The sequence below is a fragment of the Narcine bancroftii genome, chromosome 1, assembly GCF_036971445.1.
Source record: "Narcine bancroftii isolate sNarBan1 chromosome 1, sNarBan1.hap1, whole genome shotgun sequence".
NCBI lineage: Eukaryota > Metazoa > Chordata > Chondrichthyes > Torpediniformes > Narcinidae > Narcine > Narcine bancroftii.
Genome location: NC_091469.1, coordinates 477,922,620 through 477,940,179, shown reverse-complemented (window position 1 = coordinate 477,940,179; position 17,560 = coordinate 477,922,620). Strand labels below are relative to the sequence as shown.

The 17,560-nt window shown below is 42.8% G+C and overlaps 1 protein-coding gene and 1 long non-coding RNA gene across 4 annotated transcripts in view; one reads left to right on the top strand and one right to left on the bottom strand.

Moving 5' to 3' along the window:
• The window catches only part of LOC138751903 (5'-AMP-activated protein kinase subunit gamma-2-like), a 621,068-nt gene that overhangs the window by 546,146 nt on the left and 57,362 nt on the right, over positions 1 to 17,560 (bottom strand). The window contains exon 1 of one of the 3 annotated variants that reach the window (XM_069914837.1): positions 6,828 to 7,326. The exons of 1 other annotated variant lie outside the window; for it this stretch is intronic. In XM_069914837.1, coding sequence (XP_069770938.1) covers positions 6,828 to 7,097 — 270 coding nt within the window. In that variant the 5' untranslated portion in view covers positions 7,098 to 7,326. Of the gene's footprint in view, positions 1 to 6,827; positions 7,327 to 17,560 lie in introns of those variants that run through there. One more of the 3 variants, XM_069914836.1, reaches the window with a different exon arrangement.
• Positions 7,230 to 10,316, top strand: LOC138751909 (uncharacterized). The gene is made up of 2 exons (XR_011350257.1): positions 7,230 to 7,391; positions 9,856 to 10,316. It is a non-coding gene; the product is annotated as an uncharacterized lncRNA (long non-coding RNA).

The following is a 17,560-nucleotide window of genomic DNA, read 5'->3' as shown; positions in this document are numbered from 1 at the left end:
CCATGGGGCTAGATACCTCTTGACCATGGCTGACTGGTTCACAAGGTGGCCTGAGGCACACCCACTAGCTGATACCACAACAGAAACCTGTGCCAGGGCACTCATCGACACATGGGTGTCCAGATTCAGGATCCCAGAGTACATACATAACCTCGGAGAGGGGGGCATAATTGACCTCTGGGCAGCACTGGCTAGCTTCCTCGGGACACAGCTCCACCACACCATGACGTTATCATCCTCAGACCAATGGGTTGGTGGAGCTGTTTCACTGGCACCTCAAAGGTCCCAACAGATTGGCGAACTGCCTTGGGTCCTGCTGGAGATTCTTACTGTGCCAAAGGAGGACTTCAATGCCTCGGCAGCAGAGATGGTTTACGGCCCATCCTTAATCATTCCGGAGGAGTTCCTGGCCCTCGATAAATTCCTGGAAGATCCCACGACAACCCCCAAGAACTTGTGTCGAAAACTGGGGTCCCTGGTTTTGCGGCATCCCCCACCACTCAGCCAGCCCAAACATAGCCGCCAGGGGCTTAAAGACTGGTCAGTATGTATTTGTGAGAAGGGGCACACACAGGCCACCCATACAATGACCCTACGAGGGGCCCCACAGGGTCATCAGGGGCAACCACGCAGACCTGGTGAGTGACACCGGCCATCATCCCAGGTGACCTCCTGCATAGCAGGAAGATGGGAAACTATGACACGAATGCTGGCCAACTCCATGACATCCGATGGCATAGGGCCCTGACGTCAGCACCTGGGGCCCATACAAGTGCGATGGCCAGAGCAATAAACCAGTCTCGATTCCAAGGCTTTGATATGTGTCGTTCTTCTTCACGCTCGCATAGTGCGACCACTACAACTGAATATTTATCTTCTGTACTTGCACAGTGCATTTACATTTCTTTCTTTTGTATATATTTCTTTTTTCATGAGTAGTTTATAGCAGCCATTCCCAATGAGAGCCTCCCTGGGGGCCACAACACGTCTAAGGGGGCACACAGATTGAAATCCTTACTAAAAGGGCCCAAGATTTATAGAGACCAAGGTCTCTATAAATATTTAATCACCTGTTAAACTTCAATATCCCATATCTGATATTAGGGACAACTCACCGATGTTGACATGGAAATTCAAGAGAGATTGAGTGATTTCCAAAGTGATCTAATTGCATGGCACAAGTTCAATCAATTTAAGAAAAATTTTGGGTTAAGAGTGATCAACCAAATAGATTTCCAAAACTTTTCATTGCCTTTCCCTCAACATACAGAATTGAACATGGATTCAGCAAGGTAGCTTCCTTGATAAAATTCAGGAACAGACAATATCGCAAGAGGTGACCTTCGACTATCACTATTCAAATTGGAGCCTGATCTCTAAAAACTTGCACAAAAACATTAATCTCAAGGATCTCACCAAAATGTTCATTTTATAAGAATTACTTTTTAAGAGTACATTTTAAAGTAAAACCCCATTTTCCAGCATGTATGGAATTGATAGATACTGGATACGTGATTGGTAGATGCTGGAGTCTGTGAGTTGCGTGGATTGCCGAACTGACCTCTCGGCGCTAATTTTCATCTTTAATTTTTTTTTACCCATTTATTTTCCATCATTTTTTGCCATTGTTTGAGTTCAATCTCCATCTCCAAATTCATCAGAGACACCACAGCAGTGGGTTGGGTATCATACAACAGATTGAAAGTCTAGTGATATGGTGCCAAGATAACAATCCCTCTCTCAACATCAATATGAGAAAGGAGATGATCACTGACTTCAGAAGGTGAGAGATCACACTCCTGTATATATCAATGGCACTGAAGTGTGGCAATTAGACAGCTTCAAATACTTAATAAGAAATACCTCCATTGACTTGACCTGGAACAAACACATCAATGATCAAAATATTGTACCAATGCTCAACTTTCTTAGAAGTTTCAGGAAATTTGTCATGCCCCCCCCCCCCCCCCCCCCCCCACTGTCCCTCAACAACAACTACAGGCGCACCATCGATAGCAGACTTTCTGGATACATCACACCATGGTACGAGAGCTGCTCTGTTCAAGATCAGAAGTTGGCGAATGTAGCTCAGAACATACCGCAAACTTCCTTCTCCTCTAGGGACTCCATCTACATCTCCCACTGCCTTAAAAGAGAAAACAGACACACTGACACAGACACACATTTCTCCCTCCTCCCAATGTGGAGATGGCTCAAAACTGCGAAAACATGCACTAACAGACTGATGGACAAATTCTTCCCCACAGCCATCAAGCTCCTGAATGAACCCCACAATAGTGCCATCGTGCTCCTTTGCTTTGTACAGATTGATCTTTTCTTCCGCCACTGTAACTCAATACTCCTAAGTAATGCTCTTTACACAGCTCTATGAATTTTAGAGATAACCTACTAGACTGTTTCACACTATGCCAAGTATTGAGTGACAAATAAACTTAGAAAATTGCAGCCTATGCTGTTAATCTATACAAAAATAGCAATTAATCAATATGGGAATAATAATACCTAACATGTGGGATAAGAGTGAAAAGGAGAGGAAAATTTGAAAACCATACATGTTCTTTGGCATATATTACATTCTGATGAAGGGTCTTCACTCTGAAACATTAACTCTGTTTAGCCGATACCAGCCATTTAATCCTGTACCATCCAATTACGTTTTGGAGGGTAGGAGGAAACTGGAACAACTAGGGAAAACTCACCCAGAAACAGGTAGAACCGATAATCTCCTTACAGTCAGTGCCGGATTTGAACCCGGATCGTTTGGCATTGCAATCACATTGCACCCAATATGCTGACCACACCGTTTGCTATAAACATGGCCTGCCCTTCTTGAATATTTCTAGCTAATTGTGTTTTGAACTGAGAAATATTTGAAATATTGCTTTGAATAAATGGAATAGTTCTATCTATTGGCCAATACCTTAGCTACTATCTTATAATCTACCGAGATCAGCAGGGAAGAAGTTCAAGTGCAATTCTTCCTCAGGAGTTTGCAGAGGAGCTAGTGGAGTTGTTCAAGTGAACCGGTACGGACTTGAAGGGCCGACATGGCCTGTTTCCGTGCTGTAAACAGTTATATGGTTAACGCAAGGAATAAATAGATCTGCCACAATTGTATTGAATTATGGAGCAGACTCGAAGGCCTGAATGGTCAAATTCTGCCTCTATTTTTCAATATTTCTACCAATGGCTACTTTTCAATCCCAATGGCAGTAATTAACATTCAACACACCATAGAAATAAAAAAGTAAAAAATGGCCGCACTGCCAGAGATGCTGTAACAGCAGTGCTGCCATAGCTGCAGACCTGGAGAGAGTGTAGACCTTCACCCCCCCCCTCCCCCCCCCAACCAACCCATCTGAGAAGACAACCCATGGGATGGTGACCACAATAATGGATCAGCGAGGGGTTCTGCAACTGAAGTAACACACACAGGCAACGTGCTGTGGTGACTTGAAGTGAGGAACCCACAGAGGCTGTGAGCTGCTGGAGACTCAAAGGACTCGGACCAGGCTACGAACTGCTGGAGACTGGCTCAAAACTGGCTGAAGGGGTACCAGGTATCGGAACCGGGATGTGAAAAGGTGCCAAGGGCGCTAAAGGGTTCCTAATTGTCTGCACTGGACAATATCTCTCTAATTTTTAGGTAGCATACTTGAGAGTTGCAAAATTCTGCAACACAGAAATTAGCCCTTCAGCCCAGCTTGTCCATGGCTACCAAACTATTTCCATTTGCCTGCATTCAACCTGTATTGTTCTAAATCTTTCCTATCAATACACTTGTCCAGATGCCTTTTGAACATCATAATTGTCTACACATCTCATTCCATACACCCACCACCCTCTGAGTGAATGTGCCCCTTATGTCCCCTTTAAATATTTTCCCTCCTCACTTGAATTCAATGGTCTTCTTTTTCATCTATTCCCAGATTTACATATCATTGGTGTTTTTTTTTTAACTGCACAATACCCCAAGGGCAGTCCATCAAAGTCTTGTACAGTTGTAACATGACATCCCCGCTCCCTATTCAATGCCCTGACTGATGAAGGCAAGGGTGCCTAATGCCTTCTTCACAACCTGCTTTGCCACTTTCCATGCATTATGTACCTGTAACTCCAACTTTCTTTGTCTTACAACACTCCTGGGGCCTTACTGCTCCCTTTGCAAGTCCTTCCCTGGTTTAACTGTCACCTGCAATTGTCCGTTAAATTCCATCTGCTATTCCTTGGCCCACTTTCCAGGTGATCTGCAGATGGGATGTTTCCAAGGATGGGAAAATCCAGAACCGGGGCCATGGTTTGAGGATAATAGGCAAACCATTTAGGACCGAGATGAGGAGGAATTTCTATACCCAGAGGGGGGCGAATCTGTGGAATTCATTGCCACAGAGGGCAGTGGAGGCAGGTTCATTGAATATATTTAAGAGGGAATTAGATCTATTTCTTCAGTCTAAGGGTATTAAAGGTTACGGAGAGAAGGCGGGGACGGGGTACTGAACTTTAAGATCAGCCATGATCTCGTTGAATGGCGGAGCAGGCTCGAAGGATCGAATGACCTACTCCTGCTCCTATCTTCTATGTAACTCTGTGACCAAATACCTCCATCATAGGTGTTCTCCCCAAACCTAGTAACTATGTTGTTGTCCAAATCATTAATCCACTCCTGGCCTGAGGAGCAAACCCTCCCACTATCAACATCAAGCCAATTCTTATCCAATTGGTCAGCTCACCTAGATCCCAGAACAGCCAATTGTGTCAAAGGCCTTACCAAAGTTCATCCTGCCCTCAACCTTCTCAGTCACCTCTACAATAAAAACATGAGACAAATTCCCATAATGACTATCCCGAATCAGTCCTTGCCTTTCCAATTGCAGGGAGATTTTGTCTCTCAGAATCCCTCCCCTATGGCAACTTACCCACAGCAGACATTAAGCTCTCCAGTGTGTTGTTTCCTAGCCTGTTCTTATAGTAAAGCCACTATATTGGGCACCCTGCAGTCTTAAGGCACCTCATCTCCTCCTAATGATGATTGAAATACCTGCCAGAGTAATTTTGTCTTCATCTTCCCATGATCAGAGCTCAGAGATTTATCTAATGTGTTTTAACGCGGTGACAGACTATTTCTGCCCACGAGTCCATGCCACCCAATTAACCTCCACCCCCAGTACATACTTGTGGGCTGAAATGGCCTGTTATCGTGCTGTATGTCTAAATTAAAAATTAAAAGGTTAGCCACCCCTGTTCAACATCTTCTATACTGTTTGAGGGATTTGCTTGATTTGTCTATATTAGAAAGTACCCACTTAAAACAGAGATGACGAGAAATTTCTTTAGCTAGAAGATCATGGATTTGTGGAATTTGTTGTCACATACAGCCATGGAGGCATGATCATTGGGGGAGATTGATAGGTATCTAATGAGGCATGGTATCAAGGATTATGGGGAGAAGGCTGGAACTTGGAACTAGATGTGAGAGCAGTTTAGCTCAAGGGGATTTTGGGGAGCAGACTCAATGGGCCACATGGCCTACTTTGTTCCTTGATCTTGTGAACTGATATATACCACTTTTTTAAAAAAAAACCAGATCTTCAATATCTCTGGTCAACCAAGTTCCCGATTCTCACCAGGCTTGTCCTTCATTCTAACAGGCACATGCTTCCCTTAAACTTTCCTTGTATCCATCACCTTGAAGAAATAGGGAATTTATTTCAATGATCAATGCTATAGTGAGATGCCAGTCATGTGAAGTTTACAGTAGCATGCTGAATCTCAGACCACAACTTTTGAATATCCAAATTTGACCATTCTTCCAAACGTATGGTTTGCTCTCGTAACAGGGGTGGTCTTGTAACTCCATGGACTGTCTGTTCCCGTAAGCATACAGAGACAAACATCAACTCTTGCTGGAAGACCAACAGCTGAAGGTTGCCCTCTGGACTCCAACAGGAAGGAGCTGTCCACTCCCGAATGTGGCGAGTCTTGCACATTCCTGTTGAGGGTTGCCCTGGAGCTGTTACAAATGCTCTAGATGGGAAAAGATCACCACTTAAACTCCTCCAGTAGGAAATTAAGAAAAGGTTCAAGGCTTACAACGCAGAAAGAAAATCTGATGATTCTTTAGCAAATAGAATACCACTTTCCCGACTGAGTGGACTGATACTTTGGGGACACAAACTCTTGGTCCAATCGCGTTTCAAGCTCCCCACTTCTCCCCGCCCACTAATTTGCATCGAGCACGTGCCCGAAATAAATAAGCCAAAGCCCAATGTTAAATCCCCCACTGCCTCTGGACAACGACTGAAAAGCCTGGTATTCCAGTGAAAACTCGAATCGATCAACTCCTCCACTTGACTCAGCAGGCCAGAGGGATTTGCAGTCATGCCCAAATGTTCCTCTATTTCTCCGATATTTTTGCAAGAATTAAAACTACATTTAACCGTATCTTTGTGAAAGAAAATAAAAATGATTTAATCCTCAAACACCACTTGCTGAATTTCACAAGTAGCTTCTTTCCCCGAGGTCTTTAAGGCTACCCCTCTCAATTTGAACGGTGATGATCTTTTAAGAGGAAACTCGCACTCTGTTTAACTCTAATAAAGCTGAGGGGGGTTGAGCTGCCGACATTTGATGCCCCCGCCTTTAATTCGCTCCGGCAAAGGAGACTTTAAGGTTGAGTTGGTATTTGGCGCGTTTATCGTTGCCCCGACTTACAGCGATCGGCCGGGCCCTCTCTCCCACCCGCATCCAGTCCCCCTCCCCGCTCAGCCCCACCGCTCATGCGGCGGCGTCAGCAACATCCAACCTACCGGGATATTCAGGCGCAACATGCGCCGCTTGTTCCTCTTCATTCCCCCTTTCTTCTTGCTGGTGTTCACGGCCGTGCTTCCCATGAGGTTTCCCGGGGGCTGGAGTGACAAGGGTCGGTGCCTTGCCCTGGACCTGCGCCCCTGCGGACAGATGCACCCCGCACCCCTTGGATCGAGGGCGCTGGCCGCGAAGGGAGGGAACTGCCGAGTTGCCTCCACTCTGCAAGTCCCACGGTGCTTGTTAAAACCAACGCGGGCTTCAGCGATCATTCGTGAGGAGCCACCTAATTTCCGCACCCCCTCCTCTGGTCCGCGCCAACTGGACAACTCCACGCTGCCGAGATGTTTATTAATATCTCCTCGCCCTGCACACGTGAGATCTCAGTTCCCAATCAAGAGGCTCTCCAAAAGGAAAACAAATGCACATTGAGTGCGAGAGAGAGAGAAAGGGGGTGGGAGCTTTCAAGGGGCTCGTCTGGTTAAACCCAGCCTTCCATCACCAATCTGCAACAAGCGAAATCATGGCGCAGAAGGCAACTGGTGAAACCATGGTCGAAATCGAGTGTAAACATCCGTCTGTCCGGTGGGAGGAGGGAGGGGGAGGGGGGAAATGAGGAGGGGGAGGGGGGAAATGAGGAGGGGGAGGGGGGAAATGAGGAGGGGGAGGGGGGAAATGAGGAGGGGAGGGGGGAAATGAGGAGGGGAGGGGGGAAATGAGGGGGGGAGGGGGGAAATGAGGGGGGAGGGGGGAAATGAGGGGGGGAGGGGGGAAATGAGGGGGGAGGGGGGAAATGAGGGGGAGGGGGGAAATGAGGGGGGAGGAGGAGAGGGAGGGGGAAGTTTCAGGAACTGAATTCCAGCGGGCGAGACTAATGCCGATCTCCCCACCCAAGCCTCTCCAAGTACCCCTGTTCATTCACACCAGCCCAGCTGGAACCCCTTCCCCGTAACGCTGTTAGGAGCGAAAGCCAATATCCTTTTTTAAAGTCGCGACGTGGATTGTAACCAAAAGATAAGCAAATGGCTGTGATCTTTTGCAACATTGTAAACCATAGAGAATGTTTCTCCTCTCAAGTGCACAAAAACACTGCCGCAATAATAGTTCGCCCCCACGTTCCGTAACACCTTCCGATGCGTTAAAAGTCTCGCCATCAGTGGGCGGCGCTGCTCACTGTTAAATGAAACAATGTCGCCCGTTTCCTAAAACTTTGCAGCTCTCAGCCTGTTTCTGAACCATGCTGCCACATTCCGTCATTTTGCACCATCTTCCCCCACACTTCCAAACCTTACCCCACCTAACTTGTAGAACGTCATCGAACCGTTATTTTATTTAGACAGACAGCATCCAGGCCATTTCAGCCCAGGAGTCCGTGCAGCCCATTAACCTACACCCCACCCCAGGTAATGTAGCAGCGACACAGGCCCTTCAAAATTCAAAGTTCAGGTTTATTGTCAGAATACAGACAACCCTGAGATTCCTTTTCCTGTAGGCGAGACAGAATGTCCACTTATTGGCAGTGGAAAAAAATGTACTCAAAGTACACATGTAAACAGATAAATAAATGTAAACAAATTGACTGCAATACAGAAAGCAAAAAAAAAAATCAATAAAGGGCTAAAATAAGAGTCCCAGTTGAAGTTTATTGTTGAGGAGTCCAATCCTGAAGGGGGAGCAGCTGTTCCTGATCCTGGTGGGAGGAGTAGGCCCAACCCATTCATGCTGACCAAGTCACCATCTGGAAACACATAAGAGACTGTGCATGCTGATATCCAAAACTAAGCACAATCGGCTGGAGGAACACCACATCAGTGGTCGCCGTTTTGGGCCAAGATCCTTTAACAAGCCATCAGAATGGTTCTTTCTCTGTTTGACCTGCAAGTTCCTCCATCAGATTGTGATGATCTTAAATTACTCATCTGATCATTTGCCCATGCATGGCCCATAACCCTCGATTGAACTGAATTATGTATCCTCACATACATCAAGATTTAATGGTAAAACTTTGGTTTTCTGTGGCTATCCAGCAGAGTCAAGCCATACCCGCAAAGCAGGAAGTGCCACATTAAGATACTGTAATGCATCATGTTCATGCACCTCTCCAAATATCTTTTCGTGTGTGTTTTTTTAAACCTTGCTTTACAAAGAGACAGACAGGAGACTGGCTGCTCCACCCTTCCTAAGGATGCTGCATGACCTGGACATTTGTGTATTGTAATCAACTCCAGCATCTGCAGATTTTCTTGTTTAACCTGAATTCCCCCAGCAGATTGTTTATTGCTCAAAAAAAGCAAACCTTCCTCCTCCCACCCATATCCATCTGTTACCTGCTAGCCTGTGTTCCTCCCACACCCCCCTCCCACCTTCTTATTTGGCCATCTGCCTGATTTTCAGCCTATCTAAGGAAGGGCTTGGGCCTGAAACATTGACAAACTTCTGCTTTCCATGGATGCTGCGGGTCTTGCTGAGTTTCTCCAGCACTTTCGTATACTGCACGAGTCTGAAGAATCTGCAGATACCTTATTTAACTGGTGGTTTGAGGTGGACCAAACCAACTCTCCATGATCAGTGGAGTTTTTAGGAAAAATATAGCATCTAACACCTTACACTGAGACAAGTGTGGTACATCATGAAATTAGGGGACAATGGAGCCCTGGATTTCCATGACAGGGAGTGGTGATGGAAGTATTGATGAAGGAGATTTTGTCACTGACAAAAGAGAATGTCATAGATTATCAAACTGTTTAACAATTGTGAACAATAGAGGAACAACAGAACTCATGTCCCTGCACTCAACACTGCACTATTCTATGGAACATCAATTAATGGAAAGGCTACCGAAAAACAAATTTGCATGAAACTGCAGAGATAGCAAAAAATGTAGTCTCAATGGGGGACTTCAAACATGCAAATATAGACTGGGGAACAGTAACAGAAGTGTGATGATGGATAGAAGTTCGAGATTCAAGGTTCCTTTGTTGTGGTTTCTATGAAGTACCCAAAACTTGTTTCCTTTTTTGCCCTGTAAAGGCACACCAGAAGCACCTCCAGTCCAGCACCCCAATCAAGACAAGATAAAGCAGAGTCCCCTCAGATACACTGAATGTCTGTGGATCCTACCACCTCTTCCGAAGCTGCCACATCCTCCTGGACTCCCGTAGCCACTGTTGCTGCACAGTGTCCATTCCAGCCATGAATCCAAGCATCCAAGTCACTATCCTCCACACCTCCTCCAAACCCGAGGTTCTGTTAGGATGCTACCTGAGGCCCTTCGGGAACTCTGCTCACTATTCTTACCTTCATGAATCGTGGTTCTCAGAAGATTTTCATCAGTACCCTGCAGCCTGACGTGAATCCTTCAGCTGCTGAGGTTTGGGTCAGTCCACTGCTGTGGTCTCCTACCCCACTGGGTCCTCTCTTTCTATTTAAATATTTTTATTGAGTTTAACATACAAGCATACATAGTAAATGATGATTACATAATGATACAATTGTATATTGGGTTCTCTCTAAGGCTTCTCCTTCTCACAGGGTGGGAGGGGGGGTGGGGAGGGAACCTGTTCAGTACCCCCATAGTCCACAACCATCATGGTCTTAGCTGCTGAGCATGGACAGTGCTGTTTTGGGCATGGACTCCTTCCACACCTTCTGTCCTTCTCTCAAGTCACCCCTGGGCCCCTCCCCCAGTTGGCCTCATCAGCACTACAGAGAAGAGGTGGAAAATCTCGAAGATATGGTGCAAAAATAACAATCAAGTTTCAACATGGACAGAACAAAGGAGATGATTGTGGACTTCAGGAGGACCAGGGACGACCACCCTCCTCTACGCATAAAAAGCTAGGTAGTAGAGAGAGTGGAGAGGACCAAGTAACTTGGAGTCCACTTTAGAATTGACCTATACAACATCTCCTCACTTGTCAGAAGGTGCAATAGCAACTGCACTTCTTTTTATAATATTTTTATTATTGATTTTATACACATAAACATGCATATATAGTACACTTAAAGAATGCATAATAAAAATGAAATTACATAGCTCAGCAAGTTATAAAGGCATATAGAGCACATCAGCAATATATAACACAAACACATCTAATAATTTTAACATGGATAGACATATGTCTAAACCCCATCCCCTTTCCATCAATGTATGGCTAAAAAGAAAAAAAGAATGTATTTTGTTCCTGGAGTTAAACAGTAAAGTACTAAAGTTTAGGATTTCCATTATGCCTAAAGGTGTGGAAAAGATTCAAGAATGGTCCCCACAACATTTGAAACCTTATAATTTGAGTTACTAATTGAGTAACGAATCTTTTCTAGACTTAAACAGGACATAATGTCCCTTAACCAGTAAACATGGGTAGGCGAGGCAGCATCCTTTCGTCTAAGTAATATCGAAACACCTGGCTACGAGAGAGGCGAAAGACAGAACCTTTGGTTGGAGTGAAAAGAACCTCATTCTCTCCAGTTGTGCCAAAAAGAGCAACCAAAGGATTAGGCTCTAAATTTAAATTAAGGATTAAAGTTTGAAACGCATCCCTCCAATAACTTTTGAGACTAGACCAAAACATGTGGATAAAAGAAGCCTCTCCCCTCTTACAAGGGTCTACATCTGAAATAACTACGAGGTAATTTAACTTTGGACATACGAGTCCTATGTACAACTTTAAACTGAAACAAACAATGATGTGCTATAAAGATGGGGTATTAACCATCTTAAAATTTGAATCCCAAACCTCATCCGATATTGAAATGCTTAAATCCTGTTCCCAGGCATTTTAAATTTTAACTAAGGGAGCGTGTCTTAAAGTTAACAACTCATTAGAAATAGTAGATATTAGACATTTGAGTGAAAGTTGTAACCTAAAAAAATCTTATCAATAATGTTTGCATCAGGTGCTCTAGGAAAATTAGGCATCTGAGATTGAAGAAAATGTCTGTATATTTCAGCCTCTAAGTCAATCCTCCTTTTTCAGCCTCATTTTAAGGATTTTATGGTCTATTCAGTGTACAAGTCGACCCCCATTTTCTAGTTGCCTGAGGTGCCCTACTGAACAGCGTATAAGTCGACCCCCAAAGTTCACAATGCCTGAGATGGGCCATTGATTGGCGTATACATCAACCACTGTAGATCGCGTGGATTTATCTGCTGGGCATGGGTTAGAGGTGATGGCTATCATGGAGGGTCCAACTGCGCTGCTGCAAGAAAATTTGATGTATATGAGATGTTGGTAAGAGAGTGGAAGAAGAAAGAAGAGACTAAGAAAAGTACAAAAAAGGCACTGTTCGTTGATAAAAGGAATCACTCATTGGCCACAGTTGGAAAATCAAGTTGCAGAATGGGTATGTGAACAGAGGCAAAATTGTTACATAGTCACCGTAAATAAAATAAGAACATTTGGTCTGTAGGAGGAGCATTCAGCTGGATCTTTACCTTTCTTTATCATGAGAGATATACATGCTTCGTTAAAAGATGCTGGAAGATTACCTTGATCCTTTACAAATCAGATAACACAGAACTTAAATGAGGTGAAAAACAATTGAATAAATGACTTTTTTTTAAACTCCACAAGAAACCCATCACAAGTCCTAGAGATTTTCCAGATTGTAATGAAGAAATAGCTGTAACTACTTCCTCTTGCAATATAGGCTCATCTAATCTCACTTTGTTAATCAGAGAAAGTGAGGGAATATTTAATCGATCCAAAAAAAACTGTTAATCAAACTGCTATCTTCTGTGAATTCAGGAGTGTAGAGTTGGAAATAAACTTTACTGAATAATTTCAGAATAAACCATAGTAATGTTACCATCATCCTTTCAAATCTTTGTAATTTGCCACTTGGCTTCAAAACCTCTCAACTGATTAGCTAAGAATTTACCAGATTTGTCACACTGAATATAAAATTGACTCTTATTCTTCAAAAGTTGGCTTTCAATTGGTTATGGATATCAAATTTAGTTTGAAGTGCAACTCATTTTTTTTATATAAATCAGGAATTTAACTTGAGCATATTGTTGATCTATTTTTAAAAATTTGATTAACTAATCTCTTTATTGGCCTTCCTTTTTACATTCACAGTTTAAGAAATAATCTATCCCCTGAAAAAAGCTTTCATAGCATCCCAAACAATTAAACTGGAAGTTTCTAATGAAGCATTTGTATTAAAGAAAAAAGTTATCTGCTCCTCTATAAATTTCACAAAATCATTATCTGATAGTAAAGTCAAATTGATATGCCAATATCTTTTCATTTGAGGGAGGCCAGGGAGGATCATACCACAGGGGCATAATCCAATATTACTATACTCTGACAATTACAAAAATGTGTCAGTGGGATAAATTGACTATCAATGAGGAAATAGCCCATTCGAGAAAATGTGTGATGAAAGTGTGAAAAGAAAGAATACTCTCTCCTATTTGGATGCAGATAATACCAAATATTAGAGACACCATAATCTAATAAGAAAGAATAAATTAATAAGGTGGATTTACTCATTGTAACAGGGTTGGGAAATGAAAGGTCCAAAGCAAGATCTAACCAGCAATTAAAATCCCCACCCAGCACCAGAGAGTATAAACTCAAAGCTGGTAAAAAAAAATTTTAAAAACCCCACATTATCTACATTAAGGGCATAAATATAGGGACATAAACATTAGCAAAAACTACCATTTTATTGTACAATTTCCCCAAAACAATATGATGACCATTTGTATGTGATACAACAATATTTTGATTAATAAGAATCAATACCATTCTGGCTTTGGCCTGAACTGAAGAATGAAAATGCTGCCCCTGCCATCTTGTCACAAGTCGAGAATTATCACGACTACGGCTATACGTTTCTTGTATAAATATAATCGTGACTTTAAATTGATTAATATATGAAAACATTTTTTTTCCTTTCAGCCGAATGGTTCAAGGCTTTTAAGTTCGAACTAAGGAAATTAATAGAAATCCACATTTTTAAATTAAAACTAAGTTGATTAAAATAATTAATATCCAAAATCCAAGTGTTAGCCTTGCAGATATAAAATGACATTAGCAAAGCCATAACAGCCATAAGAAAATAACCTACCTCCCTTCCCCTTCTCCTCAACCCCAAAAGCCAGTCAGGAGCTGAAAATACCAACAAGCTTTTCAAAACATTCTTAAGAAAATCACATAACCTACAGAGGAAACATTAATTAGAGTATGGCAACCTTATTTTGCAGTGCATTGGTACTCAGATAGATTGATTCCCCCTTTTAAATAGGGATAAGATAAATTATTCCAGTAAGGCCAGTGGTGTGATTACGGGAATAGGACTTAGCACAGATGATGCCCCTGCCCTTTTCTTTTCAGGTTTCTTTTGAGTTTCTTTTCTTTTTTAGTGTTTTATTTGAATGGGATTACCATTGTGAATTGTTTTCATTACAGGTCTTGATAGGGGTCATGTGCCCCATGATGAGTGGGATTGAAGTAAGATTTTGGAATGTGGCAGGTTGGGGGGGGGGGGGTGGGGTTGGGACAAATACGGACTTTGGGTATGCATATGTACATGAATGGCTTTGTTTATTGGATTTTAGAAGTCTGTGAAAACAAAAATAAAATATTCAAAAAATGATCATTCTTAACCCAAACAAACCTTCCTGTTAAAGTAATTATCTCAAGCTCCATTCTTGGAAATCTAGTCAATACTCTAATTTTGCTAAAACTTCAACCATATTATAAAAAATTCTTTAGAGGTATTTAAATAGTATAAACCATTTAAACAGAAAGAAAACCAAATGTGTAAATCTCAACATTCTTCACTTAGAAATATAATAGCTCAATGCTTTTACTACAAAGAAAAATACCTACATGACTACAACCAAAATGGGTTTTTTAACAACATAAAATGTTCCCAAAGCAAAGAAAATCAACCAGTACTTTCCCAACAAATGTTATATAACAGGTGTTTGACACCTAAAAAGTAATAAAAGTCAATGAGTTTCAACCATCAAGTAGGGATTCACACTGGAAGGAAGATCATCTATGTAATTCCAAGGCTCTTCAACTGCGGGAAGCCACTTCTTATGCCCATTGGAAAGTGTAATTCGGAGAATATAAGAGAGAGGGCTTGGAGCCAAGCTTATACAACTCCAACATTGCATCTCTATATTCAGCCCACTCCTTCAGAACAGTAATTTTCTACAATCCTGATCTTCTGGCTGTGATATTCCAGTTTCCCTTTATGATGAGCTTCACGAATCAAAAGATCCTTAGCTTGATACTGATACAACCATATAATGACCACACATGTTCTCTGCCCCTGAGCTGGCTTGAGTAACAGTATGCTCTACCAATCTCTGGTGGAGATGGGAGCAACTCCTTCTCAAAAACCCCACAGAGGAACTCTGAAAAAATTATGTAAGTTGTCCACTTTCGGTAGCTTCAGCCAAGCCCAAAATACATAGATTTTGTCATCTGTTCCTGCCTTCTAGGTCAACGACTTTCGACGTTAGCTTCGAATTACTGTCACTTAGTTTGGAGCACGTTTCTTCTAATCCGTCGACATGGTCGGTCAAATTGCTCAGAATAAGCTCAAAGGATGATGAGCGTTCACTGTGTCCCTGGGTTGAACACCAGACTTCAATTTTAGCATCAATACGATTTAAAATAGCTTTAAACTCATCGGATGACAACTGTCTGTGCTGAGCCTGTAGACCTTATAGGCTCTAAAGTTAGATTAGCTGGCATTTCTTTTTTCTTCCCAGATTTACCACTTCTTGTGGCCATTTTAAAGTAAATGTGATTAAAGGAGAAGAAAGGCAAAAAATATGAGGCATCTTGGTTGTAAAATAAAGAACTAAATAGGTAGAAAAAGTAAAAATAGGTTACTCCATGCTGCAGCCATCCAGAAGTCAGCGACTGTATTTCCTGAGAAGACTGAAGGAGGCAAGGATACCGGCCACCATCATGTCAACTTTCGACAGAAATTCTATCAAGAGCATCCTGGCTGGCTACATCATAGTGTGGTAAGGTTGCTATCGAACATTGGATCGGAGGTCAATTTACAGGACCATGAAGGTGGCAGAGAGGATCACTTGGGTCTCCCTCCCCCTCATTGAAGTGATCTGCCGGGATTATTGTCTGAGAGGGCTCACAAAATTATTGGGGAACCCTCTTGCCCCACACAGCATCTTTCAGCTACTCCACCGGAAAGATACAGGAGTATCAGAACCAGCACCACCAGGCTGAGGAACATCTTCCCACAGGCAGTCAGACTACTGAATGACCAAATGAACTGATCATTCAAACCCTCCAAGATTCTATAATTTAATCGAACAATATTTATTTTTCATATATGTACATACGTAGTGCATACGCATTGATGGTCTGTATATGTGTTTGCATGTTTTGTACTGAGGAATGGTGAACACTTTCATCAGGTTCTAAATTGATAACAAATTTTAACATGAACAATCCATCTGGTCCTCGCTTTCCACCCTACCAACCTCCGTGTCAGACATATTATTTTCTAACACTTCCGCCAACTTCAGAGCAATCCCATCACCAACTATATCTTTCCTTGTCCAACCCCTACTACTTTCTTCAGGGATCGGTCCCTCCAAAATTATCTGATTTGCTCCCCTCCCCACCTCCTTCCATGCCCAAAGCCAGTTCCCACTGTGATCGCAAAAAGTGCAAAAACTTGTCCTGACATCTCTCCCCTCACCTCCATCCAGGGACATAAACAGACGTCCCAGGTGAGGCAGAGCTTTACATGGACATCGCCCAACATAATCTATTGCATTTGGTGTGGCCTCGTCTACAGTGGTGAGACCAAATGAAAATTGGGTGACTGCCTTGCTAAACATCTGCACTCAGTCTTTGGGATTAGCTGAAACTCTCAACAGCCAATCATTCAATTCCCTTCATTTCTCACAGGTATGTCTGTCCTTGGCCTCATCCACAACAACACATCATGTTCTTCCCAGACAACCTTAAAATCAACAGAATGAAATATCCATTTTTCATATTTCAGGTAACCTACCTAAATGTTAATGGTCATCAGTAAGACAGCACAAGGGAGAGGGGAACAGATGGGATGGCTTACAGAGAGCTGGCTTGGACTAAATGCTCTGAGAAGCTTAAGGATAGTAGTAGATTTGAGAGATATAAATAGCATGGTGAATAGATACAGCACGATAGCAGGTCCTACTAGCCCAAGAGCCCGCACTGCCCAAATATATCCATGTGAAGAATTAACCAACTAACCCCAGATGTCTTTGGAATGTGGGAGGAAACTGGAGCACCCAGTCACAGGGAGAATGTAAAAAGTCCTCACAGACAACGGTGGATTTGAACCAGAGTCACTGGGGCTGCAAATAACATAACATAACAATTACAGCACGGAAACAGGCCATTAGGCCCTTCTAGTCCGCACCGAACCAAACACCCCTTTCTAGTCCCACCTCCCTGCACAATGCCCATAACCCTCCATCTTCTTCTCATCCATATACCTGTCCAACCTTTTCTTAAATAATACAATTGACTCCGCCGCCACTATTTCTCCCGGAAGCTCATTCCACGCGGCTACCACTCTCTGAGTAAAGAAGTTCCCCCTCATGTTACCTCTAAACCTCTGCCCCTTAATTCTTAACTCATGTCCTCTTAATACATTACACCAATCCCTACACTAACTGTGTCGTTCCATGGAATAGAAAGATTAATGACAAATTAACCCTAATGCAGAGTAGCTGAAAACATTA